Source organism: Schistocerca cancellata, chromosome 8, assembly GCF_023864275.1.
Source record: "Schistocerca cancellata isolate TAMUIC-IGC-003103 chromosome 8, iqSchCanc2.1, whole genome shotgun sequence".
NCBI classification, from domain to species: domain Eukaryota; kingdom Metazoa; phylum Arthropoda; class Insecta; order Orthoptera; family Acrididae; genus Schistocerca; species Schistocerca cancellata.
The window spans coordinates 71,958,569-71,981,405 of NC_064633.1; the positions used below are offsets into that span (position 1 = coordinate 71,958,569).

Sequence of the window (22,837 nt, forward strand, 5' to 3'; positions counted from 1 at the left end):
ACAACATGTAAAAAAAAGTCTGACTGCATTGAGAATTGCTTTGATGGGAGGATGCAGCATGTTATCTTGGACAGACCCATTGACAGATGTGGAAGAGACTTCATGAATACCCTAGGGAAGTGTATTGGGAATCTTGCCATTCAAGCTGTATATTAATGACCTGATGTATGATGCAATGATCTGTAATGAAGTTCTATCCAAACAATGCTATACAATATTAAGCCAGATTGTGATAAGATTTTTGAACTGATGCAAAGATTGGCAACTTGCTTTAAATGTACAGAAATTATGACTGAGCACTATACATGATGAAGAAATTTAGAATCCTATGACTATAATATCAATGACACACGACTGAGATCTACTTCTATTTCTACACCCATACTCTGCAGACCACTGTGAAGTGCATGCCAGAGGGTACTTCCAACTGTACCATTTATGAGAGTCTTTTCCCATACCATTCATGTATGGAGAACAGCAAGAACGACAGTTTAAATGCCTCTATGCACACTATAATTAGTTTAATCTTGTCCTCATGATTATTACAGGTGGGATGTGTAGGGGGCTGTATTATATTCCTACCATCACCATCTTTTTCGGGATAGTTGTGTCTACCTTCAAGAGCCTGCTAGTTCAGTTTCTACAGAATCTCTGTGACACTCTTCCACAGATCAAACAAACTTGTGACCACTCATGCTGTCCTCCTCTGTGTAATTTCAAAATCCGATTTAGCCCTATTTGGTACAAATTCTACAAACCTGAGCAATATTCTCTAATGGGTCACACAGTGATTAGTAAGTAATCTCCTAAGTAGACTGCATTTCCCTCATATTCCACCAATAAATTGAAATCTGCCACCTGCTTTACCTACAACCAAGCCAATGAGATCGTTTCATACCCATACAAAATGTTACATCCAGGTATTTCTGAGCTGATCAGTTCCAATTGTAACTCAGTGATACTGTAGTCCTACGATACATAGCTTTTCATTTTTTAAGCATTTTTTAACATTTAAAGAAAGCTGACAATCTTTGGACCACTCTGAAATCTTATCAAGATCTGACAGAATATCTGTGCAGTTTTTTCAGACAGTACTCCATTATAGATTACTGTCTGTGAAAAGTCTAAGGTCATTATACAAAAAGAACAACAGGGACCCCAACACACTTCCAAGGAACACCCTCGAAATTATTTCCACTTTTTTCTACATCTGTCGACAACTCTCCATCCGAAATAACATGCTGCATCTTCCCTACCAGAAAATCCTCGATCCAGTCACAAATTTCGCTTCATACCTCATATGACTGTACTTTTGCCAATAAGCATACATATGGTATTGAATCAAATTCTCCTACAAAACCGAGAAATACTAGGTCTACTTGGCTGCCCTGATCCATGGCTATCAGAATGTCATGTGAGAAAGATGTGATTTGTATTTCACATGATTGATATTTTTCAAATCCATGCCGCTTAGCATGGATGAGGTTATTCTATTTGAGATACGTCATTATGTTTGAGCTCAGAACATGTTTGAAGATTCTACAATCAATGGATGTCAAGGATATTAGTCGGAAGTTTTGTGGATCACTTCTACTATCCTTCACTTACGTTGTTCTCAATTGTGCTTTCTTCCTGGCTACTAGGCATGGTTTTTTGTTCGAAAACTCTATGGTAGATAATTAGAAGAGGGGCTAACTCAGGTGAAAATTTGGTATAGAATCTGGGCCTTGCAGCTTTCAATTTTAGGGAATTCAGATGTTTCTCAAAGGCACTAACATTAATATCTATACTACTCATCTCAAACAAACACTATAATCTTTCTGTGAGATGTCTAATTTCTCTTATTTTATTTCCCCATCTGATATCTGAAATGGTTTCCTGGCATTGATCTTAACTTGGAAACTCTTAGTTTTGTCTTTGGTCACAGTCTTGGCTGTACCATTCTTTAACATGACTTCAGTAATCTGGAGTTCTCTCAAAACCTTTTCTAATACCTTTTCCTGATGTTTTTATAAGATGGTAAATCACAGCATCATCTGCAAACAGTCGATGAGGGCTACTCAGATTGTCTCCTAAATCGTTTACTAGATGGGGAACAGCAGATGGCCTACAATACTTCCTTGCAAATGCCAGATACCACTTCTGTTTTAATCAATGATTTTTTGTTGATTACTATATACTGTGACTTTCCTGGCAGGAAATCATAAATCCAGTTGCACAACTAAGACGACACTCCACACGCAAAAAATTTAGTTAAAGTTGCTTGTGAGTAACTTCATGTTTACTGCAGTCATCTGACACATTCATTTGGAAATAACACTAAAATGTTTACAGATGCACATTTGCAGCTATACTGCTACAAGAAAGTAACATCAACACGTGAATGACTAATTCGGTTGCTCTGTGAATGAAACTGACTGTCACAGCATGTGGGAGAGAGATTCTCATAGTCTAGCTTGTAACTAATGGCCAGCTGCTCAAGGAGAGAATGAATCTTGTTGGCTGCTAGCAGTTAATGGTGTGGGATACACAGAACAGCTGAAAATAGGGATGCCTTCCTACATAATGTGAACTATATTCAGTGATCCAGAATCATAGGAGTTCTCTTTGGAGCTGACACAACTTGAAACAAAGAGAGATGACAGAGACTCAAACACTAGGATAATGAAATAGCCTCAATTTGTCACTATCCTTCTTCAAGGGACATAGAAACTTCAGTATTCAGGCAGTCTAGAAAGTCTATGATACGTTTGCATGTAATGGAGTTTCCTTTATCCAACTTGTGAGTTCTCAATTTTATGCTTAATATTTATGACTGATGAACAACAGTTCTTCTTTCTCCATTTCTTAATATCTGGATCTCTGCCTTTATGCTTCATATTCCTCTCCCAGATAAGTCTCAATGCAATGTGTCACTCACAAGGCCTTGTATTTTAAAATCATTTACAGCTTACCAACATTCGGTACTCATTTTTCTTCGTAGCCTATTACCTCCAGCAGCTTTTTGGTCTGTGAAAAAATCTCTGCTATTTATTGTCAAATTAAGCATCTTGTTCCAAATGTAGAAAAATCTGTTAATGCAGATGAGTAGGAAACACAATTTTGTAATGTTCCAATACGGTATTAGGGTGTGGCGTTTGACACAGTCAAGTAGATTGAATATTTCGGCATAACGTTGCAGAGCAATATCAAATGAAACAAGCAAATAAGATCAGTAGTAGGGAATACAACTGGTCAACTTTGGTTGATTGGGAGAATTCTACAAAAGTGTACCTCATCTATTAATGAGAATGCATAGAAAACATCAGAGTTGACACAAGTCTCCCCAAGTGATATTCCCTGATATTTCCCTGATTTCCAGACAAGTTTTGGCATTTTTCCCTGACAAATTCTGAGATCTCAAGGGTATGTAAAAATGTAAGTTGACAAAAAAAATGTAAGGCCTTTTTTATTTCTAAACATCTGAGCAAAAATGTTGAATACTAACAGCAACATATTTTGTAATGAACTGTTTTTAGATAGAGAAAGTGGGCCAAATCGTAAATATGTTTCATTAAGACCACTGATGCTATTTTATTTCAATAAAGTGAAACATATTTGATGACAAAAATACACATTTTGTTGGAGTCACTTTCAGAAATAACCTGAGAAGAACGTAGGCCTCTTGAAAGAAATGTATAAGGTGTGGAAGAGTCATGTAAACTAACACTATGGCTGACCACCAGTAAAATATTGCTTCTACTATGTTCATTGGTGTTGGTTATTACCCACTGTGTTATGCCTATTACTTTAGGGGTATTGTGTGATTTTTCTTTCAAGAAACGCATGAGTACATTGCATACAAACTTCTAGCAACCGTCATTTTGGGGTGCCAAAATGTACTAGAGTAAATAAAGTTTCTATAAAACGCTGCACTGTAGAATGTGGTGAGACATTCACAATTCCTGAAATCCATCGCCCATGGCCTCTCGCCTGCTGAGGAGCACCACAGCCCTGGGTTCATGGATCAACCATGAAAATTCACCGCACTGTGCCACAGACAGACAGACCTCGCCTGTGAGCAGATTGACAACATTACATCTAACAGGCAGCTCCTGCACATTAGTGGGAACTATGCGCTTGAGATTGGCAGGCCCGATCCATTAGAGATACCCACAGAAATGGCCTACAGTTTTGGCCCATCACGGTAGTCCATTCGTGTGGCCAGATACTCATGTCTCACAGACACCACGTTGATGAAATGAGACTGCAGTGATCACCCACACAACAGATAACTTGCGCCTATACTATGAGAATCAATAGTAACGAGGATAGTCAGCAACTCACCATAGAGATGATCACTGAGCCACAGACAACCACATAGAGAAGACAACCACACTCTCACAACTAAATTTTTGGCTACTGCCTTTGTCAGAAAATGAGAGTGCAGTGCACACACATTCACACAATCACTCAGACACAATTCACGCACACATGACTGTTATCTCCGGGCACAGCGTTAGCAATCTCAGATCCAAACAAACCATTCCTCACGCCTCCCAGCCTCTCATCGGCAGCTGCTAGGCTAGCAGCAAGTATTGGTGTCAGCACTGACTGTAAGCTGAGGGGAGGGGTGGAAGGGGAGAAGCAGTAGAATGAGAGAGTAGAGAAGGAGTGCACATGCTCAGCTGCCAGCGAGAAAGCATGACATCTCAGTAAACGAACAATTTCATGCTACTGAGACAAAAATGAGATTTTTCCATTTTTTTTTCCTCAAATTTCCCTGATACGTTTGGAATTCCCTGATTTCCAGAACTTGTGGCAACTCTGACACTACTGTGACCCATTCTTGGGTACTGTTCACATGTTTGGGTCCCCACCAGCTAAAATTAAAGGAAAACAGCAAAGCAATTCACAGGCGTGCTGCTGGAATTGTCAATGCTAGGTTCAATCAACAGGCAAGTACTATACTAATGATCCATGAGCTCAAAATGGGACCCCCTGTGGGGATTATGACTTTTTTTTGTGAAACGCTATTGAGAAAATTTGAAGGCTCAGCATTTGCATCTGGTTGCCGAATGATTTATCAGCATCCAACTTACATTTTGTGTAAAGATTGTTATGACAAGACAAGAGAAATTAGGCCTCATGGAGTCATATATATGTTCATCTTTCCTTTGCTCCATTTACAAATGGAACAGAGAAGTGAATGACTAGTGGTGGTACAAGTTACCCTTCGCCATACACCATACGATGGCTTGTGGCACATGTATGTAAATGTAGATGTAATATGATGCTCACTGAATCGCATAAAAGTTAATAAGCTTCCTTCCCTTATTATTCATGTAAGTAATATTTCATAGCTACTTTACACTGTTGTAATGTGAGCTTAAATTAACTAAAAGTCATTTTATACAAACTTTGCAAGCAGTCAGCATTCAGCAGGTCCTTGCATTTCTCGTGACATTTCACACCACATTCTGTACAGCGAACCCCTTGTCTTGCAATGCCCCAAAGCAGACCCTCACATTCGTAGCAGTAAGTTGGTGATGTCGCTGTCCACAGAACAAAGTTGTGGGGTGTTGTGCTGGATATTGGGTAGATGAGGGCTTGCAGTGTCTTCTTGTACACATGCATTTTCTGTGACAAAAGAGGAACAGAATATTATTATTCATATTTCATTTATATTAAAACACAGATTTGTTTCTCTTTATGCAATATAAATTCACATGAACTGCAGCTATGTTTGAAATGAGTAGAACATATTTCTTATGAAAGAGACCCTTGTTAATTTTTATTTTTTATTTTTTTATCAATTATCCATTCAGACAAATCGCTGATATGGGATATGACTATTTTGTACATTGGTATACAGTTTTAAATACATGGCACATTACAATGTAATTAACTCAAAGATGTAAATAATTTTAAGGATGTAATAGAGTACAATACACAGTGCAATATACTACATTAAAACAGTAATATAATTTAACATACAATACAACAGATATCAAAAGGAATATATTGAAAGAAAAAGGAGAATAATTTAAATTTATGCCAACATATACTCACTTACAATGATATCTATCTTGCAAATTTGTTAATTTAGAATCATTTTTAACTTTTGCATTTCTTTTACTATCTTGATGTGGCGGAAGAAGTTTATTGCAAAGTTTTTTCCCAAGTCTACAGTGGTTCATTCTATCTAAGGGTGGTATCTGCATACTCAATATGAAGATCCAATTTTTGCTTGGTGTCATATGTACAGACGTCTTGATTTGTACATATTAAGTTGTTTTTAGCCTTTGAAAAATCCTTTAGGTAAGTAACCATGTCAAATGTACAAGCATGGCAATGGTAGTTTCTGGAGTGCTTTAAATCGCGGTTTGGAAGAGCTTCTGGGTACTGCTAATTCAGCTGCCTTTATGATCCTTTTTGTGTTATGTTGTTGTTCTGGTCTTCAGTCCTGAGACTGGTTTGATGCAGCTCTCCATGCTACTCTATCCTGTGCAAGCTTATTCATCTCCCAGTACATACTGCAACCTACATACTTCTGAATCTGCTTAGTGTATTCATCTCTTGGTCTCCCTCTACGATTTTTACCCTCCATGCTACCCTCCAATACTAAATTGGTGATCCCTTGATGCCTCAGAACATGTCCTACCAACTGATCCCTTCTTCTGGTCAAGTTGTGCCACAAACTTCTCTTCTCCCCAATCTTATTCAATACTTCCTCATTAGTTATGTGATCTACCCATCTAATCTTCAGCATTCTTCTGTAGCACCACATTTCGAAAGCTTCTATTCTCTTCTTGTCCAAACTATTTATCGTCCATGTTTCACTTCCATACATGGCTCTACTCCATACAAATACTTTCAGAAATGACTTCTTGACACTTAAATCTATACTCGATGTTAACAAATTTCTCTTCTTCAGAAACGCTTTCCTTGCCATTGTCAGTCTACATTTTATATCCTCTCTACTTCGACCATCATCAGTTATTTTGCTCCCCAAATAGCAAAACTCCTTTACTACTTTAAGTGTCTCATTTCCTAATCTAATTCTCTCAGCATCACCCATCTTAATCCGACTACATTCCATTATCCTCATTTTGCTTCTGTTGATGTTCATCTTATATCCTGCTTTCAAGACACTGTCCATTCCATTCAACTGCTCTTCCAAGTCCTTTGCTGTCTCTGACAGAATTACAATGTCACTGGCTAACCTCAAAGTTTTTATTTCTTCTCCATGGATTTTAATACCTACTTCGAATTTTTCTTTTGTTCCCTTTACTGCTTGCTCAATATACAGATTATATAACATTGTGCTATATGAAACAGCATTTTTCTTACTAAAAAGTTTCCCCAAAATATTATCCCATATTGCAGCAGATAACATGCATTTTTTGATGTTTTTTTTTTCTTCTACACATAGTAAGTATTTTTGTGCCATAGCATTTTCTGTTTAGCTTCTTGCTGACACAGTTCATGAGTGTGTCCCATTTCATGATTTCCTGAATCTAGAAGCGTAGAAATTTTGAGGAGTTTGCAATTTCTAATTGTTTGTTAAAGAGATTTATAGTGGGGGTTGATGGATGTTCATATTGTAATGGTGTGAAGGAACACTGCAAAAGTTTTCTCTGTGCTAACAACAACACTGGTGAACCATTGTGCAATGTGTGAGGTGCAATTTTGTATTTCATATTGCATGCCCGAAATTTAATGGATTATTCATTATGCCGCGAGAAGTTGAAAATGCACTTCATTCACTTTGTTGGTTGGCAGGTCTTATGGATCCAAAAGGATGACTCGCCAGGTGGGCACTATGTCTTCAAGAGTATGACATTACCATAGTGTACAAAAGTGGAAGAAAACACCAAGATGCCGACTGTCTTTCTAGAAACCCTGTGCAAGACCATCAAGACTTTGATGAAGATAGTGACTGTCTCACTTCACTCCAGGATCTCTCTGCTGAGCAGAAGAAGGACACCAAGATATCTCAAATTATGCTTGGCTTTAATCGGTCACAGGATGTAAAGGAAAATTTAAGGTAGTCAATGGATTACTTTGCAAGAAAAATTTTGACTCTTTTGGAAAGAGGTGTCTATCAGTGATGCGCTTAGATATTCTACAGAAATTCCATGACACACCTGAGGCCAGAAATTTAGGATTTAACAAGACATACAATTGGATCCGCAAGAGATTTTTCTGGCCAAGTTTATTTAGGAGTGTCCATCACTGCGTGTCACACTGTCGAGAGTGCGAGAGGAGAAAGACAGTTCCTCAAAAACCACCTGGCTCACTCATACCACTTGCACCAGCTGAAATGCCTTTCCAGCGTGTTGAGATTGACCTCCTTGGATGATTTCCAACATCTGCTAATGGCAATAGATGGATTATTGTTTGCACTGATTATCTGACATGCTATGCCATTCCAAAAGCCACGAAAACAAAGCATTCGAGGTAGCCAAATTCATCGTGGAAGGCATTGTATTAAAACATGGTGCTCCAAGGTTGTTAACTACGGATCAAAGGAAAGTTTTTCAATCAAATCTTGTGACAGAGATAAGCCATCAGTACAACATTACCCATCACATAATGACTGCCTACCATCCACAAACTAACAGGCGTACTGAACACCTTAGTAAGACCTTGGCTGACATGCTATCAATGTTCATCGATATTGAGCAGAGCAACTGGGATGAGGTGCTACATTCTGTGACATTTGCCTACAACACCACCAAACAAAGACACCACAGGATTTACACCATTTTTCCTGGTGCATGGATGTGAGGTAACTAAGACAATGGACACTGTGTTTCCGTTACATCCTGATGACATGGACGAGGACTACATTAGCCAGGCGTTAAACAGAGCAGAGGAAGCTTGGCAGTTAGCTCGACTCTGCATGCTGCAGGCTCAAGAAAACGATCACCAAACGTATGATGCGAGCCACCGCCCTGTTGTCTACCAGACTGGTGACCTCGTCTGGCTCTTCACTCCTGTTCGGAAGGTTGGTCTCTCTGAGAAGCTCCTCAGGTGCTACTTTGGACCTTATAAGGTTGTAAAACAGTCGACTGATGTTACTTATGAAGTTGAAGATTTTATCCCCAACACAAAACAACGAAAGGTCTGAGCTACAGTCCACATCCTTCAAATGAAGCCTTATAAGGATTCTGCAACCCAAGGTAAACTCAAAGCTCCAGTGACAGGCAACAAGCAGAAAGGTGATGAAGAGTGTAGCAGCAAAGGAAGTTTTAAGAAGATCACTGCCAGTGCGAACATCAGTCATTGGGAGTATGCAGGACCAATGACTCATTCCCACACTAGGACGACATAACACTGATACGCTGTTCTCTTAAGGAGGGAGCAACGTTGCAGAAGAGGCTGAATAGCACATTCCCTGTGGTGTAGTGGTTATGATACTAGACTGTTGCATGGGGGGTCATGAGTTCAAAAGTCACCTGAACTGTAAAATTTTAATTTCTACATTTGGTCTGAGTACATTCTAGAAGTATCCACAAATGTCAAGAATCATTGTATTGGAATGTTCTGTAACAGTATATATACTGTATGTGTTCTGCCAGGAAGCAGTTCGCTCCGCACTCTTGTATGTGCAAGTGCTGAATAAATCTTCATTGAGTGAAGTTAGTATTCATCATTCATCTAATTACATCTTCTTCTACATGACAATATAATAAAAAAATCAATACTCTTTTCAAAAGATAACAATGGATCACATGGAACAAATAGCAAAGGTATTTGCAAAAACTTTTTTGATCCTGCAGTTACAAATTCAATGACAATATGTTAAATTCTAAGATGATGACCTTACATGCAGTCTGTTATTACTACATTAACAAAGAAAGTGATAAATTTATCTGACTAACAACAGAGATGAACTGAGTCTCTGAACAAGCACATTAAACAATGGTTGCAGAAATTTCTCTGTAGGGCCCACCCATTCCTTACTGTCTCAACTGAGTACATGCTACTTGTAATTGGTCTTAGAGAAGAAATTAAGTACATGTATCCATTAACAACTTTCTGCTCCCAATAGTAACGAATGCATTGGGTACAGTATCAGTGAAAACAAGCATCTCCAGGTTACATATGTTTCCATTATGAGAGCAAATAAAAGTTCAAAAGACAACTTTTGAGAAGCAGTATGTATGCTAACATAAAGGCAGCATGTTACAAAGCACAAAGTGTGTTCAAAAAGTAAGGTGGCTTTATATTTTTATGAAAAAATATTTATTTAATCATCAATATTCATGTTGTTCCCTTCAAAGTAATCTCCCTCAGACACAATACACTTGTTCCAATGCTTCTTGTGATCCTCGAAGCACTTTTTGTACGCACTTTTTGGTACAGCCTTGAGTACTTCCAGTCATGCAGTTTTTATTTCCTCAATCATTTAAAATCTTCATCCTTTCATAGGTCTCTTCAGTTTGGGAGCAGGAAAAAGTCCCAGGGGGCGAAATCCGGTGAGTATGGTGGCTGAGGTATGATTTTCGTGTTGTTTTTGTCCAAAATATCTCTCGTAAGCAACAACAAATTAGCAGAGGTATTGTCGTGATGCAAAAGTCATGAACTGTTTTTCCACAATTCCAGACGATTTTTGTGTATTGCTTCTCACAAACAGTGCATAACAGCAAGGTAATACTCCTCACTGACCTTTGACCTTGAAGGCAAAAATTCATGATGCACTACGCCACGGTAATTGAAAAAAAAAAAGAAATAAAGACAGCAAAGCTTTGAAATTTGATCAAACTTGGTGTGTTTTTTTTTTCAGGCTTGGTTCTCCAGGATGCTTCCTTTTGGACGACTGGGCTTTGGTTTGAGATCATCAGGCTTGGCTCTCCAGGATGCTTCCTTTTGGACGACTGGGCTTTGGTTCGGGATCATAACCGTAAAACCATGTTTCATCACCAGTTATGACAATTTTCAGCAAATCAGGATCCTCATTGATGTCATTCAAGAGCTCTTGATCGATGCTCATGTGATGGTTCTTCTGATCCAAAATGAGAAGTTTTGGCACAAACTTTGCTGACACATTTCTCATGCCCAAAACATCTGAAAAAATTGCATGACATGAGTCAACCGATAAGCCAACATCCTCAGCAACTTCTCTTACAGTAATTCACAGCTTAAATGTTATCATCTGTTGTTGATGTGCTGGGGTGTCCAGAGCGAGGCTCATCAATGGCATCTTCTCGGCTATCTTGGAAGAGCTTGTACCACTTGTAAACATATTTTTTACTTAGAGCAGACTAACCATATGCCACTGTCAACATTTCAAACGTTTTAGAGCACTTGATTACATTTTTCACACATAATTTGCTGCAAATTCTTTGCTCCATTTTTATAATAACTGAAATTCACTGAGTACACTAAAACACATCTAACCTTTCCATCTGTCAAAAACAAATACACTTGAAACTGTGAACATATGTTCGGGACATGGGTGTGGGGGGGCAAAAAAAAAAAAAAAAAAAAAAAAAAAAAAAAAAAAAAAAAAAAAAAAAAAAAAAAAAAAAAAAAAGCTTGATAATCGAATGTATGTTGCCCATGCCATTCAAAAAGTCACCTTACTTTTAGAACAGCCCTCACACATAAATGCAACATCTTAATTCCTATCTGAGCAAAGACTGTCCAACCATATTCCACTAATTAGTTTCTCCATGCTTAAAATGGACTGTTTTAATGTTTTGTTCCAAGCTTTTATTCAATTTTGCAATAGAAACATTTTAACAATGATAATCTTATATGAACTTACCAATTCTTCATCATTAAGAGTGGCTCTGGGAACTGCAGATGTCAGCCCGGCATTACGCTTGGTTGCTGCCATTGTCTAGAAACAGAGTGTCATTAAGTAAAAAATGTGAAAATACAATCCACAATAATGCTCAATTATTATCTGCTGCAAATCATTACTTTACTAAGCATTAGTTAAAAATACAATGTTTCAGATACTCAAGTGTATGATATGACAATAATTAAATATGCATTAACATCAATTTCTATTGTTTCTGAACATTATATACGTCAAGAGCACCAGTTGCCTTTGCAAAAATGAAATACAGAAAAACAACTGTGAATATTAAAAGTTCAATAACTTTCCTGTTTTCTGTTTCTAGTCTGATCAACAAGTAATTAAACACCACCCACATAAATAAATAAATCAAATTATATACACAGAGAGGAAAAGAGACCTCAAAACAGAACGAAGGTAACTGTATGGACAAATGCCAAATACAAACAACATTGAAACTGGAAATTAAAAAAATGCACTTGAATTAGAAGCTTTTTTTATGTTTTTATGTTGTGGGACACAAAAGTTTTGAAAAGATATGATGGTTTTATAGGCATGACCAGTTTTGCAGCATTTTAGCTGCATCATCATGTGCAATAAAATCGAGTCATGTTCTGATCGAGAAAAGAGAATGGGATGATCCAGTATTCAAAGTCAGGAATATTTTTCTAAGTAGTGGATATCAAACATAAAATAGCATAATATAAAATGGGATGTTCCCATGATACCATGAACAGTGTAATGGGGTCCACATATACTGAAATACTGATCAAAACAGACCATATGCGATCATCTATGGGATTACGCAAAATTAAGCAGCTCACGGTCCATCATTTACCAACAGATGCACACTGGACTGTCTGCTAACAGCTGATGCATCAATATGTCAAGTATACAACTAAAGTGTTGCAAAGCCAGTCTGCCTATAAACAAAGCACTTATAGCTAAAGCAGTCTTATCTTTTCAAAATTATGCACTCAGACTATGGCTGCCCTGACTGCAAAGTCTGCTGCACAAAACTTCTAAAGGTGAAAAAAAGGCAACAACAGAATAGTCAAAATAGTGTTGAGAGTTAAGTATTGAGTACTGAACACAAAAATACTCAACGACAAAGACTTATTAAGGGATTCCAATGTCATTCATATCTACTCTATTTATGACTTCATTACAGGATAAGCTACCACTCTTACTCTATTACTGACATATACAAAGGGAAAATCTACATCTACATCCACACTACATGATTTACGTTAATTTCTACTCACATATCTCTTTAGCAGTAAATTCCACTTGTATTTAGAGTGCACTGTGTGGATAGTGCAATGCTGTGTATCACCTTACAACACATAATGCACTAGTCTTTTATTAAATAAAAAATACCTCTCAGTACCAGTATAAACTAATGTAATTTTCTATGCCAGTAAATTAATAAGAACCTAATATAACACATATGGAATATGAGCAGTACTAGTGTAACCCACATGCTGAACATGGTTTACATGTTGCATTATTCATGCCTGAAATTGAGAACTTATAATAATTCTTTATTTGAAGATTTTGGCTCCAACACACACAGGGTCCCATCACTTCAATTTGTACCAACTGAATGCATTTTTCATCTCTTCCCTTCTCCTTCTCTGATGAGCTTTTAGTTATAGTAATAGGACTGTACTTTATTTTTAACTGATGAAGATCTTAAGTTATTTCTTTGCTCTGTGACCTTTTGCTTCCCTCTGCCAACTCTTTTTCTTTCCTATCATTTAACAGTCCATGTGTCATTGGCTTGATTGTGAGTATTATCAATTGTCTTATCTCTTCTACATCCCTCCACACAGCTTAAATATTCAAGTCTGTTGTTGTGACTAATGATGCCTGCTCCAATGCCCATTTTCAAATTTCTAAACTATTTCTTACACCCTTTTCCACGTGATGGCACACTTTTTAAAAGATGGCTGATCAATACACTTTCAAAAATCTCATTCTGCTGAAAAAAAAATTTGTTTCTTTTTATGAAGAGGGCAGATTTTTTAAAAATTTATCTTCGGTATCTAGAGCTAATTTCTGAAAGTAACTGAAAAGACAAGATGAGGGTAGCTTGTACTGTGCTGTATCACAGAAGTATTTCTTTGCTGTCATTTTCCTAGATGGGAGAAATGACATCCTGTTATAAATTAGATCTCTTGTTTGTAATACTTTTGTGGGCAACACATGGAAAACTGTCATAGTTCCTTACATTCTTAACTGGAAACTGGTTCTTCAGGTACCTACTATCTTAGACTCTTTACCATTTCTACAAGACTTATATGTAAGATGTCTATTCTACTCTGTAAAGGCTTTATGATTGCTCACGGTAGAGTCTGGTATATTTCCAACACTCTCAAGCAACATTTATGGGTAGGTTAAACAAGCACTCTACAACCAATCTCAGTTCCATAAAATCTGTGATTTCTCAAAGATATGACTTATCCACAAATAAACTAATTCCCTTTTCTCACTTCATATTTCCATACATTGTGATTTACTATAAATTTAAATGTCACTTCTGGCTGTAGATGCTACCGATAAAACTTGTAGTTACACGCTTATGTTTACTCGTGCTCCCCAACTGTACTTTAAATCCTACGTGAGTACCTGAACAACACTGAAATTTTTTAGATCTGACCGGATATTCATAATTTTTTCCTTTTCTCATGGCTTCATTACAGGCAACAATATCATTTCTAAAAGTTCAAGTGCATACGTAACATTACTTGCCAGAGCAATAACTGTCAGGCTTGTGGACTTGGGGAAAGCAACAGAGTTGGGTCATAAGGGTCTTTAACACTTTCCTCAATCATATCCAAGATGATTCCGGTTCAGTGGCAACATACAGCCATCTGAATGTCAAAAACAGTTACATGATCTTCTAAAACAAAGATACAAAATTTAATCAAATGTGTAAGAGATATGACACCTCTCACATGTCACTTATTGAATGAGTGAATGTAAATATATGGAAACAACTGATATACAAATTGACACAGCAACCACAAACAATGGGTACATCTGTCACCTACAATCAATTGAGATCATGGAATTAAAGAAGTAATAAATTAAAAACAATATACTGTGATAAATGGCTTTTAAACCACCAATATTTTTTAGAATCAAATAACCAGAAACTATTGGTACAATTGGTGAAACAAACTTTCTCATCAGATGATACTGGCTGACTGAATTATTTTATGAATCACATGGAAATGTCCAATACACATAGTTGATTTAGAAATTATTTCTATCTGCACTCTTTTAGAAATTCTTATCTGCTTTTTTATGAAGTTATATATCTAAAAACAAAGATGATGTGACTTACCAAACGAAAGCGCTGGCAGGTTGATAGACACACAAACAAACACAAACATACACACAAAATTCAAGCTTTCGCAACCAACGGTTGCTTCATCAGGAAAGAGGGAAGGAGAGGGAAAGACGAAAGGATGTGGGTTTTAAAGGAGAGGGTAAGGAGTCATTCCAATCCCGGGAGCGGAAAGACTTACCTTAGGGGGAACTGTCCTTTTTTTCCCCTAAGGTAAGTCTTTCTGCTCCCAGGATTGGAATGACTCCTTACCCTCTCCCTTAAAACCCACATCCTTTCGTCTTTCCCTCTCCTTCCCTCTTTCCTGATGAAGCAACCGTTGGTTGCGAAAGCTTGAATTTTGTGTGTATGTTTGTGTGTCTATCGACCTGCCAGCGCTTTCGTTTGGTAGGTCACATCATCTTTGTTTTTAAGATATATTTTTCCCATGTGGATTGTTTCCCTCTATTATATCCATACCATTAATTTTTATGAAGTTAGTATCATTTCAGAGTATAATTTATGTAAATCATAGTCTTCATGGCACGAAGTGAGTAATTATTTGCATTACCAAATAACAGGCAGTAAAAAGGGAAATACTGTGCCTGGCTTATACTTTGGTGCTCTATTATTCACAACTCACTAAATGTGGCCCCTGCAAATGGAGTGTAGCTAAACACACTTGTGACTGAATAACTTCAGAAAATGAAAGAACTCATGAGACTGGCAACCCTTTCTCTTAAAACAGACTAACTCAGCATGTATACAATCCACCAGCTGACTTGTAAATTGTGTACTCCATTATACAGCCAAATAACTATGAATGAATTTTCTGTAACAGTAACTGGTTACAGGAAAATGATACCGACTGCAAACTTCTATCATCTGATTACAATGTAACACAAGATTAAATATCATATACTAAGATACTTGTTCCACACTCAACTCATTTGAACCTCCCTTTCCATGCTTACAAGTATTGAAAATAGCTTCTCCCCCCTCCTACCCACCCACCCACCCACACCCACAAACCCACCCACACACACACACACACACACACACACACACACACACACACACAAAGCAAATATAAAAAAAATATTCCTGTTTATATATTATTAAAATCCCATGATTTCATTCAGCATTTCTGCTTGAAACGTGGATGTGTTGACTGCCTGCAGGTCGTTGGGTTTCCTGTATCAACTGTTAGAAAGTTTCTGTCCTCTAGCTATTGACTCTTGTTGTTGATGTTGGGTAACTTCTCCTTACCTCTTTCACTTGCACATCATCCTTCACAATTTCTATTTCCTGTCAGCATTTTCCTCTCAATGAAAGAAGTATTTTCAAGTCTCAGAAGCTTTAAAATAAGGGTCTGTCTTCTCTTTGGGTCTCTCAGCTCCACTGGAGTTTGCTTATGTCTCAGTAGTTAGTGATTAAGGATTCCAATACTTCTTCCAAGGACTAATACACATGACTGTTTTAGCCACAAAGCAAGTTGATACTATCATCTAGTTTGTCTTCTAACATTCCTTCTGCCATTCAATCTACGTCATAAAACTTCAATTAGTATTCTTCATTCTTATATTCTGTTCATGTTTGTGAGATATTTTCCTTTATTTACTTTCATTTTAAAAATTTTCAGTTCTCCCATGCATCATCACTTTTAAATACATTTAGTTCCATGCAGCCTTTTAGAGCTCTCAGAAATCTCATTTCCGATGATGTATCTTACTATGAAATCTGGTATTCCTCATTTAAATCTCTGCATACAGTGAACATGATACAGCCACCACATTCCTTATTTCCCTGGATTCCTTCATATTGTTTCACATATGCCAGCTACTTATGCAACTTGTAATCAAAATCATGATTAATATTGTAAGTTAGGTAACATTCACACTTGTACAATTACTCTATCATCTAAGAGTTATTTTTGTTTGGCCTAGATATTTGCCTACACAAGCCATATTCTGGCCACTGTGTGGGGCCTTCCATGTAATACCTCAAACAGAATTTTTGAGGATATTACAAAGCTCCGAAAATCATCCTAATTTTATTGAACAACAGGTTGATTACCAAAAAAATACTGTCATTATGGGCATTCTTTAATTTATTTCAGTTCCTGGCCTCATTCTCAACTTATATTCTGTAACTAAATTACCTACATATATACTGAAAAGAATACGGGCTAAATTACAACCATGACCTACTCCTTGACTGATGCAAATATCTTCAGTTAGTAGGTTTCCTAATTTCAACATTATTTTTGTGCCATGCTATAAGACTTCTATGGCATTCACAAGGTGGGGAGAATATAATCATTTGCTCATAAAATCCCACACAGGAAGGATTTTTTTGACTAATAGATGCTTTTTCATAGTCAGTGAATGCAAAGTGTGTTTCAAGATTCAATTTGTATTTTTATTCACAGTCCAACAAAATACTTGGTCAGTAACTCTTTTTACATGTTTTCTGGTACCACAATATCTTCCTAGCCTGCCTGCTTCACTTTTGTAACTGCAAAAATGCCTTATGCACAGCATAGAAGTTACCTCTTTATTAAATAAAATGCTCGGCAGCAGAGTATTTTTGAGTCCCAGTCCACCACGCAATTTTAATATGATAGGAAAGTTCATTTCAGTACATACTACACAGAAAGGCATAAGTCCCAACGTGGAAACAAATCTTGGGCTGTAACAAAGCCATTCTCTACCACATAATTTATCTTAGGGGAGTTAGTTTGGCATGCATGGAGGAAAGACCCTGTGGAGTTTGGACAGACAGTTGAGATTTACCGACATACTGAGGCACTGAGTTGAGATGTATTCAGAAAACAAATTCTTGAGCATTGCATGCATAATATGCAGCAAATTTGGTTTGAGACTCAGTAGAACATCAAGTTTTCATTTAATATGAAAATCTGTATTTGTGTGCATTTGATTATCAAGTGTATGTTACATTGCTTAACTCAGTATATTGTGTCATATGCATTGCAGGCACTTAACTTTCCAAATTCCACTGTAAATATTGAAATACTAACACAGAAATGTGATGGACTTCTCGGGATCTTTAGCTTTCACTACACGTGAAAAACGATTACAAAACACTGTTGAGAATCTTCAGACCCTCTGGTCTTCATTGTGCATTTACTTGCACTAAGTGCTATTGATTACTTTAATACTCAAACCTGTTTGATCAATTTTTCACATAATTAAAATCCATATTCTGATTTTGCATGATTAGATTGCTTTCTGTGTAAGTGTGTGTGTGTGTGTGTGTGTGTGTGTGTGTGTGGGTGGGTGGGTGGGTGCACACGCATGTGCTCCTGGGCAAGCGAGAGAGAGAGAGAATATCAGATATAACAAAAAGGTTGTGAAGAGGAAATATAGAACTGAAAGCTTGACTGGACTGACAAACGAGATCACCATCATTAACACAGGAAATAGTACTACATCAACTACCAGCAAGCATATCAAACACAACAACAAAGTAAAATAAAGAAACAAAGAAGTTCTTATACACTACATATTTCTAAAGTATATGCAATGTGCAGTTTGAAGTCAACTGTGACCTAGTAATTACTCTGGAAGAAATGATAATTATACCTATTTTTTCATTACACCTTTTATGGCACCATTACTAAGATCAAAATGTTAACTTTTTCTGTGCACCTATCGACTCATATAATACAAAACTGTATTGAAATTGGGAAAATACTGAAAGTTATTTGAGAAGACTGAATTTGTGCTTACACAATGCTTTGGAATATTGGGTCAACTAGTGACATACTTTTCAAGTGTAATATTCAATTATTCATACTTATAGCATGTTGCATGTGGATTACACACAGGATGAAACAAAAGCATTAGTAGAAAACTACAAGTCAGACATGAAATGACCTTACTCACCACTACCAGAATCTGGGTGAAGTGACAGAAATATTAAACAGTGTCAAATTTCAAGTGTTCAGGATAAGTAATACATTACAAATTTAATAATAACATTGTAGAGAGCAGAGTTCACTCAAAATTCTGAATCTCCTTATTTTCCACTAGGTTCCAAGTAACTAGTCTGTTTCTTTGCTGTGTCTTTCCTGTCTTCACTGTTAAACAAGAAACATTTAATTTTATAGAATATGATTCATTCTTAAAATTTGTGTGTCACTGTCAGTTTCATGCCATTTTCTGTTCTTGGTGAGTATGGCCTTCTGTAGTGTCTGTGGCTAATTTAATAACAACTTCAATGACAGGATGAAAAGCACAGTGTACACTGTTGTGTGATGTTTTATGAATGTTTGTTTATTGGTGCATGATATGTAACACATTAATGTTCTTTGAAGTACTTATAAAATATATATACTAATAATAGTTTTGTTCTGTCTGATTCCACTCTTACATTACAGTAGTAGATGTGGCAAATGTTGTTATTATTAACCGAAATATTTTACAAATTTCCTAGTCACACAAATATAAAAGACATTTTGAACTATTCTGATTCTAAAACTAAGCAATAACTAACAATTTCATTAAGTGCAAACAGCAAAGCTGGCAATCAGTGCGCCTCATTCATGTTATTGCATGTGCAGACTGATATTTCTATATGCTGAGCAGACTATCACAAGAGCTTTCCTATTATCTTTGTTTCATTTTTTTATAACTCAGTTTCTGAATTTGACATTGTAAATTGCAGTGTGAACATACTGTTATGATGTCTTGAACAATGAAAAGGTAAGATAAGTGACTGGTACAGGTTTTTCTATTTCACCTGCGAGTTCTGTGTCAGTAGTGTGCACAGCTACTAGGAAGCAAGAAGCACATCTACTCTTGTGACAGTACTCACAGAAACTGCCTCTGAGAGCTACACATGGGCACAAAAAGTTGATTGAGACTCCCTTTCCAAAATTATATAATGAAATAACATGAATGAATGTGGTTACATGAAAACTGTTTGTAATAGTTACTAAAACATATGCACAAGACTCAAATGATTATATAAATGATTGAGGTTGACAATAGCACCAACTTACTGCCATTCAAAATTGAAAAAAAGCTGTTGGAGAAGTATACAGTTTTGTATCGTATGACACAGAAAAGTTAATACTATAATCATCATTTCGTTATGTGAACACTATGGGGAAAGTTGAAGACTTCTGTACATTAGAAGGAAACTGTTCTAGGCATAAACTATTTCACCATCTGCATAAAGAATAATGTTTTGAGTAAAGAATACTTTAGTGTGCTCAGTCAAACTGCATGCACTGGCGCAATATAAAAGAGCAAGTTGAAGCTAAAGAAATTTTAGCTGCCTGTCATTCCTCTCTCTCCAAGATATTATTAAGGTATTGTGATAAGTAGAAACTAACTGGTCTGTACACACTTATTTCAGTTTCACACCTTACATAAAGTAACACGACTGTCTCTGGAAGTTTAGTGCATTCACATGCATTACCATGTATCTCACGCCTCTTTTTAATATATGAATTTTTTAAATATAGCCTCCATCTCTGAAACGAATCACTCAAAACTTAACCAATCAAGCCAGTACCAACTGTTCTTTTTTATCTTCCTTAACAGGGGAATAATTTGAGGGGATAAGTCTTTATTGGTGTGTCCACTTCAGCAAATTTTGTATTTGCAGTTCAGATTGGGATAAATAGGGGTTACTGAGAAGTCTGTTGTGTCTAGTATCTACAAAGCTTGGTCTTCCCCATGTACCTCATTTTACCCATATATATGAATGAGACAATATCACGCAGCCAGAATACTATAGGCTATGGTATGTCAACTGTGTTTATGGTGTGGAAGTTACAGGAAATAAGACAAATTAGACAGTGAACAAGTTTTTACTGTTGACCCTCTCAAAGAATTACTATCCACATCACATATATTATGGTAAGGAAAAAAATAAATAAAAAACACTGAAGCATAAAAACTCCATTGTCATAATTAGTGTCATAATCAGAAATACTTCAACTAATGGTACAAAATGTATCTTTAGTAACAATCGTTCTGTTGACAAGTGCACCTCACTACAACAGTGTCACTGTGCCTTCATCATGAAACTTGTTATCAATGTGACTCAGAGGAAATTCTCTATTAGACCAATTCTTCCAATAAATTTTATGACAAAATGATGATAAGAATGGTTCTACTACTGAAATGCACATAAGACAAATCATCTGTATGTCTTATAAAACATATCTGGTTTCATCTGAGCTCTATTAAGGGTCAAATCTTGACAAATTGATAACATTTATGCATATCTGAAAAATGTCAGTAAGTTACAACTCATCTGTTCTGGAATTATGTTAAATATTTAATTACATTCAGTGGGCTAATGCAAAATCTCTGATGGATAAAATGCGTAGGCTGACAGAACATTACACACCACATAGAGGAAACACACAGAAGAGGACAGGTACATTAAAACTACACCACAAAATGCTCAGCTGTGAAACAAAGTCCTTTATTACAATTAATTAGTACATACACTCAGCATGTGGGCACACAGTTGCATGCCCCCCCCCCCCCCCCCCTCCACCCCACACACACCACACCACACATGCAAAACATCCTTCCAGTGCTGCATCAGTGTTTCAAAAGAAATCATCACACTATTAATATATTTCTTCCACTGTGAGACAAGACAGGCAATGCTTTCATGGAGAAATGTTTATGGTGGCCTACAGAACCTTGACTGTACTCAGACATGCACCTCTGTGTTTGAAACAAATCTACAGCCATGAATGTCTTTCTTGAGGGCTCTAAGAATATGAAAATCACATGGTGAGGCAGTGGGACTGTATGGAGGACATGTAAGGGCTTCTGCGTGGTAGCCAAAACAAACTTGGCAGCTTGTGGGCTGCCCACATGTTTCCACAAGTTTTGCTGGGAAGCTCTTCCACATCCACCATACTGTCCCAATTACTTCCCATGTTAAAACCAAGACATTCTTGCCTGTCAATTTTCTTCAGATGAAGAGGTGTACACTTACTTTCAATAGGCAACTGCAAATATTTTTCGATTAAGGCATTGACTGTTTGTCTCACAATGGGATAAATGTATTAACAGTTATGGAGATTACTTTTGAATAATAAACAGATTACTTATTTAGTTTAGAAGGGTGGGATGGGGTGGGGTTTGGAGGGGGGGGGGGGGGGGAGGGACTTATAGCATGAGGCACAAATAAGAAAGTTACCTCCTCCTTTTCTGCTTGGTGTCATTACTGTCTTGTTCTCAAGATCTCTCATCTTCACGTAGGTTAATTTCAGGGCTGTGTAGGTTTGGGACAGGATCCTCCAACCTATTGTCCCACCACACATATGGCATTTTGACAATGGATTTGGTTTTCAAGACAATAATACTGAGCACACTACGCCCACGTAGTGAACATTTTCCAACAGGAGGCTTGGTCCACCAAATGGGGTGAAATGCTGAAATGAACCTGAATAAGCATGGTTGGGGATAGTTGAAACTTGCAGAATGTCACTGTAAAACTTTCCTCACACACTGGATGACTTCAAGAGATCCACCGTGCAAGGGTTTGAGAAGTCTGAGCAGCAACATGTTGACCACTATATCTGCAGCATGCCAAGGAGGATTCAAACATTTTATGGTTCATGGGATTGAAAGACATAGTGTTGAATGTTACTCACCAGTCGATTTGAATTTCAGACGAGCAATTTCAAACAGACTGCCTTTATTTCCTGA

At 37.0% G+C, this 22,837-nt stretch overlaps 1 protein-coding gene across 1 annotated transcript in view; it reads right to left on the reverse strand.

The window, feature by feature from the left end:
* LOC126095361 (protein unc-13 homolog C) overlaps positions 1-22,837 on the reverse strand; it is a 657,358-nt gene that overhangs the window by 376,719 nt on the left and 257,802 nt on the right. Inside the window, exons 8-9 of the mRNA XM_049910168.1 lie at positions 11,759-11,833; positions 5,400-5,619 (exon numbers count right to left, since the gene is read on the reverse strand). Of these exons, the coding sequence (XP_049766125.1) occupies positions 5,400-5,619; positions 11,759-11,833 (295 nt within the window). The remainder of the gene's footprint in view (positions 1-5,399; positions 5,620-11,758; positions 11,834-22,837) is intronic.